Raw genomic sequence first — 22,159 nt, 5'->3', positions numbered from 1 at the left:
AACACATGCATCTACATCTTTTAAATAAAAAACGTTCTAAAGTTATGGGGTATTTTATTTTTTTCCTTTATTATATTTATTTTTATCCTAGAAATGTTTAGAAATTATAATATACAGTTTTTTACAAAAAAACACCCAAGTGACAGATCTATAAAAATTAAAAAGAGCAATAAACGACAGAGAAGATGTAAATCTACATATTGTTAATTATTTTTAACAAATGGTTAGATATAATATTTAATTAAAATATTTTTATTGAAAAAAATGCATAAAAATGTCAGAAAATTATATATAATCATAAACAATAACTTTATTTATGAGGTACTTGCAAAACCTTCTACCACCGAGAGCAAACAATATCTGTTCAAGCTATTGGAGATATTAAATAAAAAATATTTCCAAGATAAGTTGTTATTAACACCTTTGCTCTTTCCAACATGCCAACGATTATAATCTTTTCCACGATTCTCTAAATCAACCTTTGCTAAGTTATTATACAAAACCATGTCTTAATGAAAACTATACAAATGAAAATATTACAACACCATTTAATATATTTTCCTGCACCTACACAGATATAATAGACACCAAGATAACCCACTCCGATTACATAGTTCTTATTACAATTATATTTGAAAATTTTATGTATGTATTTCATTTATAGGTAATCAATAAAATGACACGATTCAAAATTTAAATAAAACAGCATCATTTTCGTGATTAGTTGCATTTTTTTTCGTACAAGTGTTGCTGTTTAATATATTACTAACATGTAAGACTTCATTACGATTGGATTAATTTATTATGAGATTAATTAATGATTGATTAACCATATAAGTTGAAATATGTCATAAATTGTCCATTTATTAGGTATTATTTAAACATCGATATACTTAGTCAAGAATATATCATTGATTTACGCGCAATATGATGGCGGTGAGGTTAAGTCTGCTAGAAGATCTAATTCGTCCTCTGTGAGCTGTTCCCTGTGATTGGGCCAGTCATCTTGATGTGTTCGTCGGAAGTCTGCCAAAGCGGTTCGAATGGTTGCCGGTATGGGATCCGGTGCACTCGTATGTTTTGATAATTCTGCCAATACATTGCCAAGCCTCGGGCCCAAGCTATACGGCCGAGAAGCTAAATACGCACAAAGACCTAACACTCCGCAGTGGCGTTCTACTAGCTCTTTAGACCGACAGCTCCTCTTAAGAGATTTGAGTGTCATGTCTTCATTTGGTAACGCACGGCAGTGCATTAGACCAGTCAGCAATTTTGCCGCAGATTGTCTAACCTAAGAAAACAAAATTATTTCAATTACTTTTAATATAAATAGAGACATAATTAAATAAATTTATTACACCAACCTCAACTCTAGAATCTCTCATAAGCTTCAAGGCGAATCTTTCGGCTCGGACTGCTCTCTCTGGTTCATCACATAACATGGGCAGGCCATAGAAGAGTAACGGCTGAGCAAAGTCGATGCATGCCAATCGGGCCCACCATGATCTGCCATCTGCCAGAGTCTCCAACACTGTTAGAGCTTTGTTGAAAGCGGACGAGGAGTGGTTGGCTAAGGCCAGGCTAGCAAGGAAACCTCCAGCGGCTCGGGGAAGCTCCTCGTGCGGCTGCGGAGGGCCTCTCGACGCGAGTGCGCCCGCAGTACAGACGAGATCGTACTGGGTCTCCGTGTTGCTGTACACGCCTCGAACTATCACACCCATGCAGCCGCGAAGAACTATAGATTGAAACAAGATATATATTTAGATTTTACGTTTAGACGAAAGCAAAAAAGATCATGTTTTATATATAGGAAGGCTTGCTACGGCCATCTAAGCAAATCATTGGCTCTGGAAACGGTAAAGCATCAAATATGATGGAATGATAAGAAGCAATAATATATATTTAAAGTTCTCTCACCTGTTGTGAGCAGGTTGACGGCCCGCGCGTGATGTCTCTGCGCAGGCGCCACGTCGCCGGACAGTCGCAGCGCGCTGTCGAGTTGCTCGACCAGCTGTTTGTCCGCGGCGGAATCTTCGCTCTCAGTCTCCGCTGATTCGCTGCCTTCGGTCTGCACGATGGATAACGTTGTTAATTAGGTTTGATTAATTCATCGATCTGAATGCAAGCGATGCAATATTTTTTCCTTTTAAGTAACAATACCAGTATAAGTATATAATAGTGCTATAGGTTAAAATATACATACATATTTAATAACACGTAATACTATAAATGTAGTCAAATAACACGAGTGCCAGTGTAGTGTTCCCCACCTGGTGCGCGTGATCGTCCCTGGGTGCATCTGTCGTCAGTCTGGCGACCTGCGGGCTGTTCTTGGTGAGCGCGGTGAGCGGTACCGCGGTGATGGGCGCCACGGGGTTATCGGCAGCGATAGTCTCCCGCGAGCCGCACTGCCCATCCATCGACACTGCTGTTTTTACCACTACAATAAAATGTTTTCAAACATTTGTTAGTAAACGTATAGAAGTAACATATTAATAAGTCATAAAATATGTATAAAATATTAGAAAAAAGTTATGTAATATTTTAGAAATAAATAACGAATGTTATCAAATGTTACTTTTACAATATATTATAAATAAAATAGAGTATTAAGTAAAAATTTTAATAAACATATATAGTTCTTTAACCGAAATGTCAGGTATTGAAAAAAAAACTTTATTCTGTTTTTTACATTATACGGCTCACTAACGATTCCACCGCGAACTATAAAATGAATAAATGTCATTACGAGCACATACCAATGTCTCCATTTTCGTCGTAAAGTGCAGCAAGTCTTGGCGCAATTGAGGCGAGAAAGTCCTTCAAGCAGGGCGCCGCGCTTGACTCGCCGCCGCCTTCGATCACCAGTTCAGTATCGAATATTGTCATCAGTATACTGTGAACATTTTATAACGTTTTCTAGAAGAGCTTTCATTATGGAAGCGCGCTTGTTAAAAAATATTTTATGTATGTATTTTGTATGGAAATTACATTTCTTTATGTTGTATTGTTGCCAACGAACAATAATAATTGTAATAAGTTTTGCAAGTACAAGAATTGAAATTACGGAATCGTATTTCATTTTGGTGTTCGTATTTTGTTTTATATTTTTTGTACTTTCGTTTATAAACACAGGGCCAGATTTAGGGTATCCGGGCATCCGGACAGCCCCGGGGCCTCCAGAATAGGAAAATATAAAACAATAAATAATCCAATTTCGAGGATTTAATGTAGTATATTATGAAAATATAGTAAAATACAAGCATAAGTCCATTCGTTTGCGAAATAATTAGATTTGTTTTACGATAAATTGTTATTGAAACAACCGAATGAAAGAAAATGTTCAATTTATTTGGAAAGAAGTTCCCAATCCAAGTTATTGCCTCAGCACCTCCAGCCCGCCTAATCAAACAATTATATAATTTGTCAAATATTTTACCTGCCCACAATTTCCCTGACGTTTTGATAGGGATGTTGAATAAAGTTTGCGGAGTCTAGTCGTTTTAGCAATTCAGCTGCTAACGGCGCCGCCCGCCATGACATACATCCAAGAGCGCCCTGAAAATATTTGATGTTGAAAAAGTGTATAAATACTACAGTATTGATACTTATGTGTAACTAATGATATATAATATATAGCTTTACATCCACATAATTAAAGGTAGGTATATAAAAAGACCAATTACGTCTAAAGCGACCCGGCTAATGTCGAGGGCGACACTGAAGTAATCGTCAAGGCGTTAAGCAATTTTTATTACAATACGGCCTTAAGGTTTTATTCAAACTTCAATAATAAAAAATAATTATCTTATTCTGAGTTTTTTTTATGGCAATGGAGTGCAAGCTAACCAGCTAAGAAAACTTGTACCGATTTACTTATACTCAAGAATAAGATGTCTGGTGAGCAGACTGCAAGTACCACCGAGAAAGAATACGAAAGAGACCTGCAAGGCGTAGAGGCGGGCACAGATGACGAAGGAGGTGCTGTGGTCGGGGTCGGGGTCGGCGTCCCCGCGGGCGGGCGGCGGCGCGCACAGCTCCAGCAGGCCGCGCAGCACGGCGGCGCCGCGCCGCGGGTCCATTTTCTCCACGCCCGTCGCCAGGCACGTGCCCCAGTCCTCCATCGTCTCCGGGGTGACCGCCGTCAGACCTTTAGGGGTGTAGTCGGGCATTTCATAATTGCGATTTTTGTGTGCAACTACCTCGTCTGTCTAGTGGCTAGCTTATAAGGCTGCTGATTTCGATGTCGCGAGTTCAAATCGAGTTGCATTCACTTGTGAACTTATAATATCTACTCTCGAGTAGTCTCGAAGTGCCTCGAGTGCATTATGTGCAAATAGTTTTATTAAAAACCAACAAAGGTGATACTTGTTAATGTTGCTCTTCTACTCGATAGACAGAGATAGATATAATATACATAGAAAGGGCATATAAAATAATATATATAAATTCTGTAACAGAAAACATAAAAAACTACTTTTCAATATTATCCAAAAAAAACCTGCAGTCAAGTTCTTAGAAGTGCAGTTTTGATCATGGAAAAGCGTTCAACAAAAAAAAAGAAACTATACAAATTAAAACAATGTGTTGAATTACAAAATTAGAACATGATCATCAAATAGGAATAGATAAAACGCTAATCTTGCTAAACGAATGTGAGCCATTTATAACCGTATACTAAACAGTTACAATGAAGAAATTTAAGCATATGAAAATCTCTTAAATTCTACGTACAAATTAGCTTAATTTTTTGAATTATTTACATAGCAGTACATTGGCTGGAAGTCGAATTTGTAGAAAAATTGTTTTCAAAAAAATTTTTAGAGTAAAAGAGAATCCAAGTTTTTTTTGAAACATATTGACCAAAGACTAAAGTTTGAAATAAACGAAGTGCTTATTAGTTGTATAAAAAAAATTATGCAGGTTGATTTTAGGGACATTTATTTCATTATATTCCACGGAACAAATTCAGATTTAAATTAAATCGGTAGAACAAATCTGGATCTAATTATCTGATCTGCCTGCATTCATCTTCGATATGAGATCCTACTTAGTATAGGGACTGTATATTGCAAAAGTTGACTCCAACATGGAATGTTCTCATGGATTGAGGAGATTCCCATAAAATATCTACATTAAATTTATTGTTTTCTAAAAAAATGTATCAACCTTCCAGTTACTTGAATGTAATGTTAAGACTGTACAATTATAGTCTATTTCAACCACAAAAGGTGTAGAGACAAATAAACAATTTAATTGATGCAATATCATCGGTTGGGATCTTGAATAATCTGATTTTTATTATGGATTCGCGAAAAAATTGCGTTTCCAGTCAACGTTAATGTAGGGTATAATACTGTAGAACTACTAGCGCACGGAATATGTAAATCTATGTTTTGTTTTTCTTCGATCGGAATATGTTATGTATAAGTATATACATCGCGTCAAAGAGGGCAAGTCAGTAACCGGGGAAACGCGGAAGGCGGGAGAAATTTCCGTACCCGCTTTAATAATATCCAGCGCCGAGCTCTGCAGCGCCAGCGCGCGCTCGCGCGGCCAGTCGCGCGGCGCCCGCAGCGCGGCGGTGGCGAGCTCGGCCGCGAAGCGCTGCGGCGCCTCCTGCGCCGCGCCCGCGCAGCGCCGCGCGTGCGCCAGCAGCGGGCCCGACACGCGCTCGCCGAACTGCGCGAACACCATCTGCGGGGACGAGCTATTTCATTTCCGAAGGTTCGTAGTAGTCCTAATCGTTTTGTAATTACTGGTGGTAGAGGTTTGTGCGAGCTCGTCTGGGTAGGTACCACCCCCTCATCAAATATTCTACCGCAAAACAGCAGTACTTGGTATTGTTGTGTTCCGGTTTGAAGGGTGAGTGAGCCAGTGTAATTACAGGCACAAGGGACATAACATCTTAGTTCCCGAGGTTGGTGGCGCATTAGTGATGTAAGCGATGGTTAACATTTCTTACAATGCCAATGTCTATAGGTGTTGGTGACCACTTACCATCATATGGCCCATATGCTCGTCCGCCTTCCTATTCTATAAAAAAAAGACGTCATCATCAGTGACCTTACGTCATTTATTAGGGGTCGGGCACCGTGTTTTTAAAATGTCACACACATAATTCGACTAGTAAATAGTATTTGAGTAGTCACGTACTCCTTTGGGCATATTCTATTAACAATAAATTGCCGTTGACGATAGAATAATTATTCTGGTCAGTACATGTTCCGAGATATTTTAAAGATTCATATGTGTTGTCTCTATCCTTGCCGGTCGAAAGCAACACGGCTTTGTTTTAGAATAACTTGAATGTAATATTTTTTTATCATTATAAGTCTCACCCGAAACATTGCATAACGTATGCCGTTGAATTTATCCTTCCCCTTCTTCTCCTCGACGGTGAGGAACGCCACGAGACGCTCGATATTCGCTTCATCGCTGAAGAACTCATACAAGTATCGTTCGCCTTCTTCCATGTCTTCGGGAGCTTTATCTATTGAATATGTTTGCTTGCTGATTGGTGCTGCCACCTAAGAAATAAATGAATTAACCGTAGTATATAATTTACTTCATGGTAATGCTTTGTGCAAGCCCGTTTGGGAAAGTACCACCTATCCATCACTTATTCAAACACCAAACAGCAATATATAGTATTATTATATTCCCTTTGATGGATGAGTGAGCCAGTGTAACTACAGGCACAAGGGATGTAGTTCGCAAGGTTGGTGGCACAGTGACAATGTAAAGTTACTAGTTCCTACAGCGCCAATGACATATATGATGGTGATGATTTACTATCAGATGGTCCATTTGCCAATCCGCCTTCCTATTTTATAAAAAAATATTATTACAATATAATTTAATTGTTCTATTAATCTAAATAAATACCTTAAGTTCTTTCGGCCAAGCATAGAAACCGTAGTTGTAGTCTCGTAACCATGGTTTATCCCATTCTTCATCAGTAAGTATATCACCATCTGCGGACCACATCGCCCATTCGATATCCTTTCTATAACCTATAATACGAAATTTTTTGTTTAATTTTAATACAATACTCGTGTATTAAAATGCTATCTTATACCGTCGCTTTAAAACAAAACTTTCAATGTATAATTTAAAATAGATAGGACCTTTTAGAAATAAATAGTGCGTCGCATGACGTCGACTGATGCATGTAAGTTTAGTAAAGCTGGCGTCGAAATTTGAATTTCGACGCCATGTAATGGCGCTACTATATATATAAGCCACTAGGAATAGATAATATAAATTAAATGAATAACCTGGTACATGTCGATCCGGCTTGGGAACACCGGCTACTTCGTACGGGTCGACTTTTATTTTTTTAATTTTGTGTTTGCGTTGTTTTAACGCAAAGTGAGTTAGCTTTAGGGCAATTCGTCGCACGATGATATCGTCATGTAGAAGCGATTGCACCATGAGGCGGACGGCGCGCGGCGGGTACGGGGTTTGTATCAGAGGGCAGTAGGTTAACATTTGCATGGCTAGCTCCAAACGGCGCCATTGACTAGAACAAGTTTAAATACAAATTGTACAAATAGCCGAGATGGTCTAGTGGTTAGAACAAGTGAATCTTAACCGATGATCGTGGGTTCAAGCCCGGGCAAGCACCACTGAATTTTCATGTGCTTAATTTGTGTTTATAATTCATCTCATGCTTGACGGAGAAGGAAAACATCGTGAGGAAACCTGCATGTGTCTAACTTCATTGAAATTATGCTATATGTGTATTCTACCCACCTGCATTGTAGCAGCGGGGGTGGAATATGCTATAAACCTTTTCCTCAAAAAGGGAGAGCAGCAGTGGGATATTTACTGTCACTATACAAATAAAGGGTATGCATATCTCTAATGTAAATATTTTTTCTTCATAATTTAATGTACATAAGCCGCAACCAAATTTATACAAAAATAATATATAAATATTTTATAAATAAGAGTGAATATACTATTTGTATTTATAACACATATCAGGTATATACTAAGTTGGTAATCGTTTGTTTTTTGTCAATATTACTAATTTCCAAATAAAACTTTAATGTTATTATTCAATTTTTTTTACTAAAATGTTGAATAATTATTTATAGCAAAATAAGAAAAAGACGAGTTCGCCTCCACTGCTTGTCCTTAATTATTTATGATAATTATTATTTGTGTGAATTAAATTATAATTCTTATAACTCACCCGTTGGAATTCTCCGCAATAGATACCAAATCATTCACGAGATTAATATACACTTTCTCCATTTTATCAGACGTAGCGACTTCTCTTTCTACAGATTTTTCCAGCTGTTCCTGAAATTCTGCATCGTTCATTTGTTCCTCACTCAGAAGACGTTTCGCTGCATCAACGGCAGCTTGCGAGACTGTTAAGCGCGTATTCACGGCGGGAAAATGGCGATGTAATGTTTCGCTAAAGGCATGTTCCAACCTATTTAAAGAAATATATTTATGAAGTATTTAATCGATCAGTATTATAATTATTAATAATATTAGGGACAAGAACACGGAAGTGTGGCCGTTATGACCAGGTTACAACTTTTCACACAAACTCTATTGTGATTTCAAACATATAATATTTTACATTTGATTTTTTCATCAAATGTTTTTGTATTATATTATGCGGTTTGTTTCCAAAATAAATAAATAAAAATATATTTATTTCATAAACTGAAGAATATATCGTGAGGTTGTGTATGTGCAGAATTCCTTACCGGTGTATAGTTGGTTTCTCGCTCAATGGAGCCTTTAGTATCGCTGGCCACAGCGCTCCAACCACCTCCCAGTCTTGTTTTGCCACGAGAGGTCCGACCTTCGGCCCCAGCATCATGAAAAGAGCTCCCTTGTGACGCGCGTGCCACTCTTCTCCTTCACCTCCGGTCGCAAGCAACTCTACTAGCTTCGGGATTAGCACCCGATATGAGTACGGATAGTGGTTCAACATCCAGTAGAGGCGAATTTGTGCGGAAATGCGAACCTGATAAAGTTTAAAGTATTACAGGTGTGATAGTCTATCGACAATTGTATACAATATCCCCTTTAATAATAAGGTTTAATTCTAAAGAAAATTGCTAGTACGATGAGTCGAAACGATACTTTTACAGAAATCGAATACATGTACCTACCGAGCTATAAGTATTGATGGCAAGTTCGTACAGCGCATGCACCGCTTTCATCGCCGACGGTGTGATCCCGGCTTCGCACGCCAAGTCCACGCGGGCCTCGTCCTGCAGGCGCGCGGCGTCCGCGATGAGCATGCGCAGGCGCGCCGACGCCGAGAGGTCGCCGCGCACGCGCCCGCCGCGCCCGTCCAGCGCGCGCTCCAGCGCGCCGTACGAGCGCAGGCGCGCCTCCAGCCCCGGCCCGGAGCGGAGGCTCTTCAGGATGATCACGCGCTCCCAACACTGACAGTTGTTATTTTATATTATGTAAGTACTAGCTTCAATGCTTATTGTTCAATTGGGTGTGTACTGAAACACTATGTGCAAAATATATAAAACAATAAAGGGGCTCCGCAACGCATCCCGGTTACTTTTATATACAACGAGCTTTCTACATGCGTGTAATGAATATATGTTTTATATTTACTAGGAGAAGCATATCCAAGCCTCGTGTGTCATCAGTTTTGTCAGCGAGCATTTTCGCTTGAACTTCGAGTAGGAGGCGCGTTAAAGCGACTCGCATGTTTTCACCGTCTAAAGTTACGGTATATGGAACAGCAGTTACGAACGGCATACTCGTGGCTGGTACTTGGGACTCTAATCTATAAAAAAAACATAAAATCATAATTAATTCATAATTATAATGTGTTTGCCTGGTTTAAGCCCGGAATGTTCGATTAAGATTCTCCTGTTCAGGGCCAACTAGTCTCTGAGTAATTAATGTTACGCAATGACTGGCTATAGAAAGACTGGCTACTTTAAAAAATTATATATGCGACAAGTGAGTAACTAAGGATAAGACTTGAAAGCGACGAATGGAATAGACAAACGCATTTCACCGACCTATACAAATGTGCTAAGCGCAAGCGATTGATGATTGGTGATGATGCTGATATCTCCCCGACCAATTTCTGTTATGGCGGCCACTCACAGTACCAGCCAACTGCGCAGGGCATGTAGTAAAGTGAATGGGCAAAGTGCAGTCAGGAAAAAATCCAAGCAAGGACCAACGGTTGGACGGGCTTTTTGATGTATACTCGGGCCTGCTTCTGGGATTTTTTTCGATAGATAACCTAATAACTTTTTTTTATTAGTCCAACCCGGGTTTCAACCCAGGACTTAGTGGTTTGTGAGATTACCAATAGACCAACGAGAAAATAAGAGAAAATAAGAAGGTAAAAATTAGTATTAATGATATCATTATTACTTACAGAGCAATAGGTTCTTCATCTGGCTGTGGCAGGAATGTGCTGCAGGCCATCACAGAAATGATAACACTGAAGCTTTTCAATCTTCGCTCACGACTCATTGACCTCTCTCCACTTATCCACTGCTTGAGTCTCATCACCTCGTGCTTTAAATATCTGTCTGAAATCATTTGAGCGCATTCGGCTTCTTCAGCAGACGGTACGTGCCACTTAAATTTCGCGTCTTTCAACAAACAACCGCGACCCCATTCACGTATTGGTAGCCATTTCTCAGGTGCGCTACCATAATCTTGTGATGAGCTCTTCCATTCTTTCAAGTCAACAAAAGACAACGAGTTCAACACGTGACTCAAAACCTCACACGCACGTGTCAACGCATATTTCGAGTGTAATTTTAATATCCTGTCTAATACGGGTAAAATTTGCGGAATATATTTAAGCAAGACTTTACCGTCACAATCTACAAGATGCATCAATAAAACTAATCTGTAGACAAGATCTCTGGGAGGGTTTTCCTCGCGTAGAGCTTCGTCACTGGATGTCAGTTCTTTTAACTCCTCTAGAAGTTTCGGCAAAAATGCAGATAATGTGGATTCGGTATCTATTCGAGCGAATACGTGTAATAGCACTCCAACCATGCTTCCCGAAACGTTAGTTTCGAACGTTGATTCAGTCGCAAACGACTTAAACTTCCTTAGCGCTTCTCTGAATATTTTGGGAGAGCACTGTGTCAGTACTGCTGTCGCGGCGGAGGATATAGCAGTTTCCATTACAGCATCTGTTTTGCTCCTAGCGCAATCAGAATCTTTAGTGTCGAGACGTGCATGTTCTAGAGTAGATGACTCGATGATAATAAAAATTCTATCTAGAAAGATTAAGACAAAGTCCTCCAATTGAGCAGTCGATTCACAGACTAGAAGCTCTTCATCTGTAAGATCTGGCCAGTACTCCTGAGCTGAGCTACAATCGACATATGGTATCATACTGCTAAATATTAATATGAAATGTAATGTGACTAAAGATTTTTTAATATCGTTTGGATCGAGCCCCGGTAGCACCGCCATTAGGAAAGGAACTACATGGGTAGGACCTTCTGGGTAATCAGCATCAGCTCCTCGAAGCATCGGGCGAGCGACGGCCGCTACTGCCGACATAGCTGCGGTTACTCTATGAGGCTCAGTTAACGATGTCAATGAAGTTTTCAACTTCTCAAGTAAAGGAGGTATAACTATTGCTGGTCGGAGAATAGCCAAGTTATGTAAGGCGATAGAAATGTCAAGAGATCCACTCCTACTGTTTACGGCTTGGAACGTCGGCCTAAACACAATTTTCACAAACTCTGTTACATCTTCTTCGCGGAGTTTATACGATTCTGGTGTTTTATTCTCCCAAGTATTGCGGAATCTCTTCTCGCGTTCACGACGTAGTCTATAGAACAATGTTATATATATTTTATTATTAACAAAAACATTCAGTTTGAATTCATATTATAATTAAATTGAACAATTTAGGAAAATCATACCTATTGAGGAATTCTCGCGCCAATTTTCTTATAAGATCACGTAGTTTAAATGACCATCGACCAGAATTTGCGCTATGTAAATAACTTTCAAATCCAGCAAGGAATGAACGAAGATGTTTCAACACAACCCCATCTGGATTTATTGTCCACACTATCCACGAAGCTACACATTTCATATCTAAAAAAAAAAAAAATGTATATATAACAATAACAGTGGCCAACGTTGTGCAAAAATATATGTTAAAGTAACTTACCTAAAGAATGATTACGAGAGTACTGCATATCTTTGTAGCTCACGGGTAAGTTAAGTGCGTGAAAGAATCGCATAAATAGTTTTGGTACATGAGGGGTCCAATCTATCGCGCCTGGATTTTTTTTAGCCAAACCAGCGAAAAGTATCATTATATCCTAAAATATGTTCATTACTAAGAGTTAATAATAACTATTTATTTGTATTAGAATAATATCGAATAGTAAAAAAGATAATCTTACAGAAATTCCACATTGGGAATTGTAACATGAATCCCATAATGCCATTAGCTGGTCAAACCAGAGCTCGTGGCCTTGATTTGCGTACTTGGGATGAAGTCCTATCGGCAGAAAACTAGTGAGTGAACCCATCATTTGGGAGTTGGATGACCAGGGACAAATAAGTGGGAGCAGCTCTTCTAATATCTCTTTTGTTGCACCTACATCGAAATATCTAAAAAATAGTAGAATGATATAAAAAAAGAAATTCGTATGAAATATATATATTTATTCATATTTAAACAACTTACGGCCTCGCACATTTAATCATTGTCATGTATGATCCTTCTAAGGACCTGCAATATGAAAAAATAAAATAATTAAATATTACATGAAATAATATTGAACAGACCATGCGTAACCCCTGCCATCATTACGATAGTGCTAATATGTGAAAATAAAATTACATGAATAACCTCAAAAATGGTTAAAAGAGCACCTAAATCTATGATTCTAATTTGAAATATTTGACATTAAACATTTATACACGTCATGAACATAGATGTGACTGTGATAGGCTTTTATCATAATGTGAATTTAATGAACTGTGAACCCATCTCCACTGCCACCGAAATAATTAAGCACCAAAATATATTATGTTTTACGTGGGGAGATCATTTTCATTCTGCCTCATTGAAAGTCCAAATAAATCGAGTGCGTCATCTAAACCGTATCCTGACAGAAATTTTCGAACCATCTCGAGCTTAGACACTTCTTGTTTTTCAGAAGATTTTCGCCTAAACAATAACCGTCAAAATAATTAAAAAATAATTATGATATGTTATGTTTGGTTAAATGACTGATATTAAAACCTAATTATCACACTGGTTTTAGTGTGCTATTATCGTGTACTTTATTCAAACCTGACATACGTTAGGTAGTGGAACATTCCGATACTCGTAGAACTCTTATCAAAAATCTTTATACCAACTTCATACAGAGGTCGCCATGGAAGTGTAAGATCTTCAGGAGTTAAGAGATACCTTTTCCTGAAAGCAAAATATACCAAAATTAAGAAAAAAAAAAAAACAAAATATTTAAATTACTTCAACAGTTACTCACTTTGTTAACATGATAAACAAGGTTGCAAATTTATTAATTTTGCATGGTTCCAAGTCTGGTATGAGTACAAGTTCGTAGGCTAATTTTATAAATGCAATGTGATCTTCTTTTCCAAATTTTAAGCCATAAATACGGATATACCTGGAAATGAAATAGTTAATTATGAATGATATAAAAAGAAGTAGGTATGATACTAGCGCGCCCAACTGAAGACTCAAAAACGTCAAAATTTTTCGTCGTTGTCGTTTTGCTAAAGTCCGCACATCGGCTTGCCTAAAACGAGGCAACTCGAATGCCTAAAAGATCTGCGGTTCGAATAATCTACTTATTTTGTTTTTTAATTAATATTCTGTAGAATATATAGGCGTTGTCAGCGTCTGCGGAGGTAGCGAGACCAGATGTTGGGGTCCTAAAAGTAACGTCGGTTTAAAATATTTGACTGTATTATATAGCAACTGTCAAAATTTAAAACTATGATGAATGTGTTACAATATTCGCTGTTTCATTCCTTGAATATAAAGTAGGTACAAATATGTTTCTTGTTTCAGAGTGTACGTTTAATTTGGACACTTGTATAATGTACTTATAAATTGTAATCTATTTTTTTCGTAATAAATTGTTAAATAAGCAATGTGCAGTGTCATTGCAAGTAAAACAGATGAAATATTATACTACAAATTTAAACTAAATTAAAAAAGACTAGTGGTTATAACGGAACAGCGCTAGATTTACACTAGGGGCACACGGAGCTAGTGTCCAGGGCGACAAAATTCGGAATGTGAGAAACAGCGCTCAGATGCGGCGTTAATGTTGAATCCTGCAGTCGTTTCGAATATATATTTTTTATTCTTATTTCCAAATGATGTAGCAGTCTGGAAATTGGACGTGTGTGTAATAGCATGCCTCGTACTCCGAACTCTTTCGGGTCGGTTCAGATTTGCTATCCGCTCGGATAATGCTTAGGTGGCGGAGGTGGCCATCCAGCCAAAAATGATATTATAATTTTATTGTAACAGCTTCCGGTTGGGTGTGGCACAAATGTCATAATGCCTAAGGAATCTCTTAGTTTGGGTCTGTGCACCAATATTGCAATGATTCTCAAATAAATAATACGTTGGTCATTGTTACATAGTTAAAACAACAGTCTAAACGCAGCACGCGTCGAGCGAGTCTCATTGTCCTACCAAAGATAAGAACATAACTAATTTTAAGTTTAACATTGTTCTCGTGTAAGTGACGTTAGTCTTTATGGGAATAAATATTATTTAAAGCTAAACCTAGATTCTAAAATCTGTACAAACAGTTGTGGTTTTTCCTAAAACTTAATATAAGTCGATTTATTTCATTTTCATTAGAATAAAAATGATGAAGGTGTATGTATGAGGCGAGATGCTCACGTGGTAGAACGCCTAAATCTAAACTCCGGTAAGCACCTCTGAATTTTCATGTGTTTATTTTATGTTTACTTCATCTCGTGTTCAACGGTGAAGGATCATTAATTCAGGATTGTTAAACCTGCATGTGTCACATAAAAATATGCCACATGTATCTAGCCCGCATTCAAGGAGCGTGTTGGAAAAAGCTTCAAACCCACTTCTCAAAAGGAAAGAATGCATTTGCACAGCAGTGGGACATTTACAGGCTGTTAGTTTACTTTTACTTATTGTTGATGTACATATGTAGGTATCTTAAGGTTAATTACAAGAGGTAGGTTTACTTTAGTGTTAATATGAAGAAGATTTATAATTAGACCTTTACTATTTTCACTTATGGATATGGCTTAAATAATATGTTAAACTCAACGCTTCGACCAATGCGTATATAATTTAGAATAACCTAATATTTATTGAAGTTAATTTGATTATAAATTTTGTTTTAATGTTATTAAACTTCGTGATATGATTTTTACAAGTACCGACATTATAATGATTTAACTTTTGTATAAAAAGCGATGTATTTACAATGAACGATCATAATTATTGTTGAACTTGAACAGGGTGGTCACTCTGCCTCTTTAATGAATATTGTTTATAACAACACAACACTTCTTTCGCTATCCGGGCTCACCTTCTGTTTCAAATACTATTAGTAAATCGTCAAAACAATGCTTATTGTGTTGTTTTATCATCATCTTTAAATAAATAAAGATCCTGACCATCGACGCCCGGTTTTAACCGTACGGCCCTTTATAATGCAGATGTTTATCATTTGCATTATAAAAGGCCGTACGGTATTTTTTCCGTTACGATTGATAGGTTTTAGGATTATTCTATTAGGTATTCCATTTATAATAAAATATAACGTGACATTAATAAATTACGATAATATAACTTAATGATAAACATCATATAATCATGGGGGATTTTATTTCTGATTTATGAAAATGTACAACAACGATGCAGAGATTTGAATGCTGTTAGTTTCTTTTGTTGTTCCAACCCGCATTGGAGCAGCGTGGTGGAATAAGCTCCAAACCTTCTCCTCAAAAAGAGGAGAGGAGGCCTTTAGCCCAGCAGTGGGACATTCACAGGCTGTTACTTTACTTTTACTTTAGTTTCTTTGTTCTCTTCTTTGTGTCTAACTGACCTCATCTATTGCAATATCTATACTGCTGGTTCAAGGATTGATTTAATGCTTGTTTTATCTTTGGACAATGTCCTCATAAACAAACGTCAACGCAAGGTATTTCACGCGACAGGTCGTGAAAATGTATCCTATAAAATTAAACAACTGAAGCGTGTTCCTAGGTATCTCCGCATGCGCAATAACGCTCAATCAAATATCGATCACCTTTGTTGCGTCGCGACCTTATATACTACACCCACATTGTATTGCAGTGTATATTTGATTTGTCCTGTAATGATATTTTAAAATGCCTCTCTTCTATCGGTATTGGCAAGTCTCCTAGAGAATCTTTCACATCTCTTAATGAACATGTCTGTTTTGAACTGTACATGTTCTTAAAACTTTTTTGAAACCTGACTCTTATGCTTTTTCTTTCAGCCTCTTCTCTGATGATTAATTAAGAAAAACTGTTGTCGCTATTAAATTAGGATGACAATATATATATAGACACGATAATTCGATTTTTAAATTCTATTTGCCTTTTCTTACTTACATAATTAACTAGTTATTGCTTTCTTGTATATTCTCACCGTCTAGCGTAAGGGCGTGCCCACATGACTACGGCACGGCGCCGCGCCGTCTCACGGTACGTCCCGGCGCGGCGCAATGTTTTGCTGTTGCTTAGTTCGCTCGTGTTAATCAAAATCTCTGAAAATTTATATGTCGATTTCTTTTCGCTAGTGGAAGTACGTCCTTTTTTCTTATATAATATATCCCATCAAAAACATAAATGTGAAATGAGAGCCAAGTTCAATATTATGATATGTGCTTTGGGCATTGACTTCAACTACAAAAGAAATGAGATATACGAATAATAAATACGAAAGTCGACTATACTCTTAGTTATAAATATTTAAAAGTACTAAAACAGATATGTTTGGATTTAAAAAAAATTAGGGTTGGTGTTCCACTCGTTGCGTTCACGTGAAGGCCGGCTGTCATCAATTTTGATTGCTGATTCTTACATTACAGGCACTATAAGTGCTCCTGATAATTCAATTAAAATGATAAAAATTTGCTAGTTTCTGATTTTTGTATTCACCCAAGTACCTATGTGGAAGCCAAATTTGAACTTTCTACGTCATCTGTAACTGGGTTAGAGTCTTGATCTATAGGTCAGTTAGGGATAAAAATGACGATTTTTGGACGTTATTGTCTAAATAACCGTTTGAGGTGTGTTTATGAAATTTAGAGCACATATGTATTTCGCAGGTATAAACCAAAATTGACATGTTTATATGAAATATTTTTTGAGTTACGAGGGGGTCAAAAGTGGCTCCAAATGGTTCATGTAATATTACACACGGTGCTGCTCGCCAGATTTGTTAGCTTGAACTTGGCTTGACACGCTACCGTGTGTCTATATACTTATAAAAAATAATATATATAGTTATGCATGTTCATTCAAATCGATCATTCAAGCTATATTTAAGACAAACCTAAATTTTTTATTATCAACAAAAGTATTAAATGTAAATAAATATAAGAGATAGTTCAGTGGAAACAACACGAGGATCTTTATCGAGGTTCAAATCCGGGGAAGCATCACTAGTGAAATTAAAAATACGACATCTAAATTGCCAGCCATTTTTATTATCACGTACGAACTAAGCAACAGCAAAACATTGCGGTGCACCGTACACGGCACCGTGCTGCGGCACGACTCCCGGTCGGCGCCGTATCGTAGACATGTGGCCACGCCCTAAATCATGCATTATCTGTCTGTTAAAATTTCTTATCCTACGTCTTCTAACCTCTTAAGGCTAATTTATTTCCTTTCAAAAGTGCTAGAAGCAACTATGCACAAATTCTTTGCTTATATTTAAAGAAACAACAGTCCCGTTTCAAGACAGGGAACAAAATAGTAATAAATAGGCTATGAAAGTTCGTATGGAAGTACAAACAAATCTGTCTATGTTTACTAGATATGTATCATCGGAAATTTTTAATTATTCATCTTTAATTATTCATCTAGAATTATTCATCGGAAACATGTCAATGATTAGTAAAAATTAAACTCAATTGTAATTTTTTTTCTATTACTACCCGCTGCTTTACCCTTGGGCAACTATATACAACTGTTCATGATTAAGTCATGGCAAAGATATTGTTGTCCTAGAAAATGGAAATACTTCACCTAATATAGAATATATATAAGGAGGCACTATAATAATTCAGTAGGTATATTCATTTTTGTTTAATTACTAGAATAATAATAATCGCACTAATGTCATAAATGAAGGTTATGTCTTTTGTGTATATCTGATACTTTTTCACGCTTTATCACAGCTAACATATGACATACTTAACATATTTAGGCCTTTTAATCCCATATAACTGGATTCGCTACCTAGCTGGTACAGTAAGTTAATATATTGTATAGTGTTTCTTAATATATTATAATACAAAACCGCCAAAACTTTAGATGAAATTATTGCTATGTTACATACATAAAATATTGCGTCTCCAAAATATCTAAGGAAATTAGCGACAGCATATATCTATCTTTTATAGATATGCACAGTAACCATTTTAACGACATCTTTAGATCAATGTAATTTTCGTTGGGTTTTTATATATTTTGATAAGAATTCATCCTTAATTAATCTATTTATTTATGCTTAATATTTAATTTAATAAATAACATGTTAATTTTAAATGTTTTATAATGATAAAAATTTCATTTCACACTTTGCAATTCGCACCAATAGTTTTAGTAATGTTACGTGACATATAAATAAAAACGTGAAAAAATAAGCGGGGCATGATCTACTACGGTATTAGCACAGTACAGATAAAAAGATCGCTTGGCGATTTTTTATATATTAAGCTGATTTTAATTATTAAAACTTTGTGACAAATATTTATATAAATAATAATAATTATTATTATTTATATAATATATGGTTGAATACAATTATCTCAGCAACAATCAGCCTAATTTTAATAAATATTTTGGCATTAAAGTGCCCATTTATTAAAGAAGATTGAAGAGTTAGTCTATATAACTTAACACCACATTCTTTAGAAGCACAGCAGTATTTAGACATTAACTAATAAAAACATAGCTTATAAAACAAGCATGTATAATTAAACCAAATTAAACAGGGGCCAAACCGCACAGCTAGTATCTATAAATAAATAGACAAACACCTAAAATTATTTCGACACATATTTTTCTCCTCTTTTTGTCAATATATTTCTTTTTTGTTTAGTAGTCTTTTGACAAGCTTTATTGTTATCAATAAAAACATTTGGTAGTAAGTAAATGTTTTCCTCAAATTTTTAATAATTATTATGGGCAAATTTCAATCAATGAGGGAACACTAGTTATATCAATTTATTCTTTTCTTGTATAAAATAGGCAGATGGGCAAATGATAAGTCACCTCCACCCATCGACATTGGTGCTGTAAGAAATATTAACCATTCCTTACATGGCCTTAATTTAATAACCTTGGGATTTAAGATTTTCAGGTACACTGGCTCATAAGACCTTCAAACCGGAACAAAATAAGGCTGTTTTGTCTGTTATAGTATTGCTGCTTGGTAGGATATCTAATAAGCGGGTGGTACCTACGCAATCAAGCTTATTTACGCAAAGCCCTAACACCAAGTCAAATATTATAGTTGCTTTTATGCCAATCCCCAAAATAAAGAATAGTATTAGCCATCTTTTATTAATTGATTTGTTAATTTGCCATTAAAATTATATTATGTATGGATGTATGGCAAAAAAAATTACACATTATTTTTGTTTAAAATTTTTTTTTTGCAAGGTTTTCTTTGGATCATATTATACTTTCTAGAATTTTTAACTATTAATAAGAATGAATGAATTAAAATTTTATTTGAAAGATACTTTGGTTTAAACAAGTTTATGTGTATTTATTGAAATCATATTTGAATTGAATGTTCAAAAAATGTTTGTAAAGTATTTTGGAATTTTGCAATTTTTCTTTATTTTAATACTTCATATCAGATATGTCAGTAAGAAATATTTCTTCGGAATTAAATTTACATAATATAATTGTGTAATTTAAACAATCTTGATAGTATGGTTACATATAAATTACAACATTTCTCATATATCTATATAGATAAAAATGTTACAATAAAATAACAAGTTTCAGTGAAAATAAAATAACAATTTGACAATTGATAAGGTAATTAAAACAACAATGCCAAGTGTCTTGGTCAAGGAGTTCTGGGTTACAGCCAGATATTTTAGCTGCAAGTGACATTGCCAAAGGTTAGTTTATATGAAGCCAAACCAATCAGATTTCATGATTCAATCAATTTTAACGTATTAATCAATTAAGGAACCCAATAGTTTATTATAATAGTTAGTTATGTATATAGTTTATATATATAGGTAACTATATAAAAATATTACTTCTTAATTTACAGAAACGTTAAAATGGTTTAGATTATTATTTTGAATGATTTAAAAAATATGTAAAATATAATTACTTCATCAGCCTGGAAGACCAGACTCCACAGGCCGGCTTCATTTCTCGTAACATGATTGCCTTCGCCAAATTTATCTTCACCTGTTCTAGGAATGTTGTTGATTCTTCGTCTATTTTATCGGCATAGGGCAACAAGTGACACGTTACTATTTCTTTTTGCGGCTTGAACCCCAAAGCCTTTATCCTCTCTGGGGTTGTAACGTAAGAGTCAAATTCTTCTTCTTGAATCATTTTTATTGAATTTTAAAAGCTCACATTAAAATATAAAAACACTACTCTTTAACATTTGAAGTCACAGTAACACAGTATTATAAATACGCTACAAAAAACACTTCTGGTTTTCAACAGTCATCCACAAGTTATATTAACATTGAATTTACACAAGTCATTGATATAATTCAGCAAGAAATGAAATCCGAAAATATGTAAGGTTTATACGTTCCATTTCACGAAGTGTACATTTCGACTGACGTACTTTTTGCTCAAAGCTAAGTACGACGTCATTATGACATTTAGTCAATAAAAGAAGGCCGTGAAGAGGCCAAATCACGATATCATGTTACGTTTCATTTTACGTTTAACAATATAATTCCAACAATATCAAAGTAAAATGCAGTACTATTTTATGCCTATCCGAAAAATAATCCTCTGCAAGAAATTTATTACGAAACTAATTGCGATAATCCTCGATTTTAAGTAAAAAATAAATAGTTACTACTTTGTGCATTTAAATTATTCAACATGTAATAAAAGTGTCGCATTAAAATGACCTATGTCCTCGTAATGTAATCATCATCAACCACGATATCAGTATAACGAAAGTAATAAAAAAATATAGTGAGTGTGTGAGTCAAGTAAGTGCTCGAGAGCATCTCTGTGCTACCTCTTCAGAATCAAAGTTAATCTGTAATCGTGATTGATTACACGTTGTAATCGTAATCTTTAATCTCATGACATTTTGCCCAACTGAGCGTCAAACGTGCCGATCTGAGTTAATTATAGTTTTAATATCTCAGTTAATTTTTGTGTTTAATTATTGCATTTTTAAGGAAGTTTATATTGAAATACTGAGTTATACTACTAGTCTAGAATTTTAAAATAAATATATAATATGTTATTCCACAAAACTTATGTTTTAATTTTTACACACATATTTTTAAATAGTATTTTTTTTCACATAATATTTAAAATTTGTTTATAATAAATCTCGTGCATGACGGTAAAGGAAAATATCGTGAGGAAACCTGTGACTACTTCACTGAAATTCTGTCACATGTGTATTCCACTAACCCGCATTGGAGAAGCGTGGTAGAATAAGCTTCAAAAGATTATCCTCAAAAAAAGGAGAGGAGGCCTTAGCCTAGCAGTGAGACATTCACAGGCTGTTAATGGTTTTTTTTTTAAATTTAATAATGAGTTAAGTCATGTTGGCGTTTCAATAAATAATTCTAGTTATATATGACATTTTTGTTTGCAGAGTATATTAAGGAAAAGATAGAATAGTGGGCTATGATTTTTTTCTTAAAATTTTTGTTTTTTACAGTTTTACCCTTCGATCTAGATA

At 35.8% G+C, this 22,159-nt stretch overlaps 2 protein-coding genes across 4 annotated transcripts in view; one reads left to right on the top strand and one right to left on the bottom strand.

The window, feature by feature from the left end:
* The window catches only part of LOC126776038 (transcription initiation factor IIA subunit 2), a 61,135-nt gene that overhangs the window by 4,983 nt on the left and 33,993 nt on the right, over window positions 1–22,159 (top strand). The gene's annotated exons all lie outside the window — the stretch shown is intronic.
* Window positions 51–21,056, bottom strand: LOC126775927 (proteasome activator complex subunit 4A-like). 3 transcript variants are annotated; one of them, XM_050498103.1, is made up of 24 exons: window positions 20,597–21,056; window positions 13,500–13,640; window positions 13,310–13,426; window positions 13,043–13,174; window positions 12,689–12,733; window positions 12,402–12,612; window positions 12,164–12,317; window positions 11,910–12,087; window positions 10,391–11,815; window positions 9,607–9,781; window positions 9,144–9,422; window positions 8,733–8,995; window positions 8,204–8,449; window positions 7,281–7,525; window positions 6,889–7,016; window positions 6,342–6,530; window positions 5,502–5,697; window positions 3,945–4,150; window positions 3,440–3,558; window positions 2,760–2,896; window positions 2,271–2,440; window positions 1,918–2,068; window positions 1,365–1,735; window positions 51–1,291 (listed from the first exon to the last, which is right to left on the bottom strand). In XM_050498103.1, the coding sequence occupies exons 1-24, from the start codon at window positions 20,824–20,826 to the stop codon at window positions 917–919; spliced, it is 5,883 nt and encodes a 1,960-aa protein (XP_050354060.1). In that variant the 5' UTR covers window positions 20,827–21,056; the 3' UTR covers window positions 51–916. The 3 variants fall into 3 exon arrangements, with proteins under 3 accessions (XP_050354060.1, XP_050354061.1, XP_050354062.1); XM_050498104.1 differs by lacking the exon at window positions 13,043–13,174 and having other exon boundaries at window positions 13,301–13,426; XM_050498105.1 differs by lacking the exon at window positions 13,043–13,174.

Source organism: Nymphalis io, chromosome 19 (genome assembly GCF_905147045.1).
Source record: "Nymphalis io chromosome 19, ilAglIoxx1.1, whole genome shotgun sequence".
Lineage (NCBI taxonomy): Eukaryota > Metazoa > Arthropoda > Insecta > Lepidoptera > Nymphalidae > Nymphalis > Nymphalis io.
Note: the sequence above shows the minus strand (reverse complement) of the source record. Positions and strands in the feature narration are given on the sequence as shown.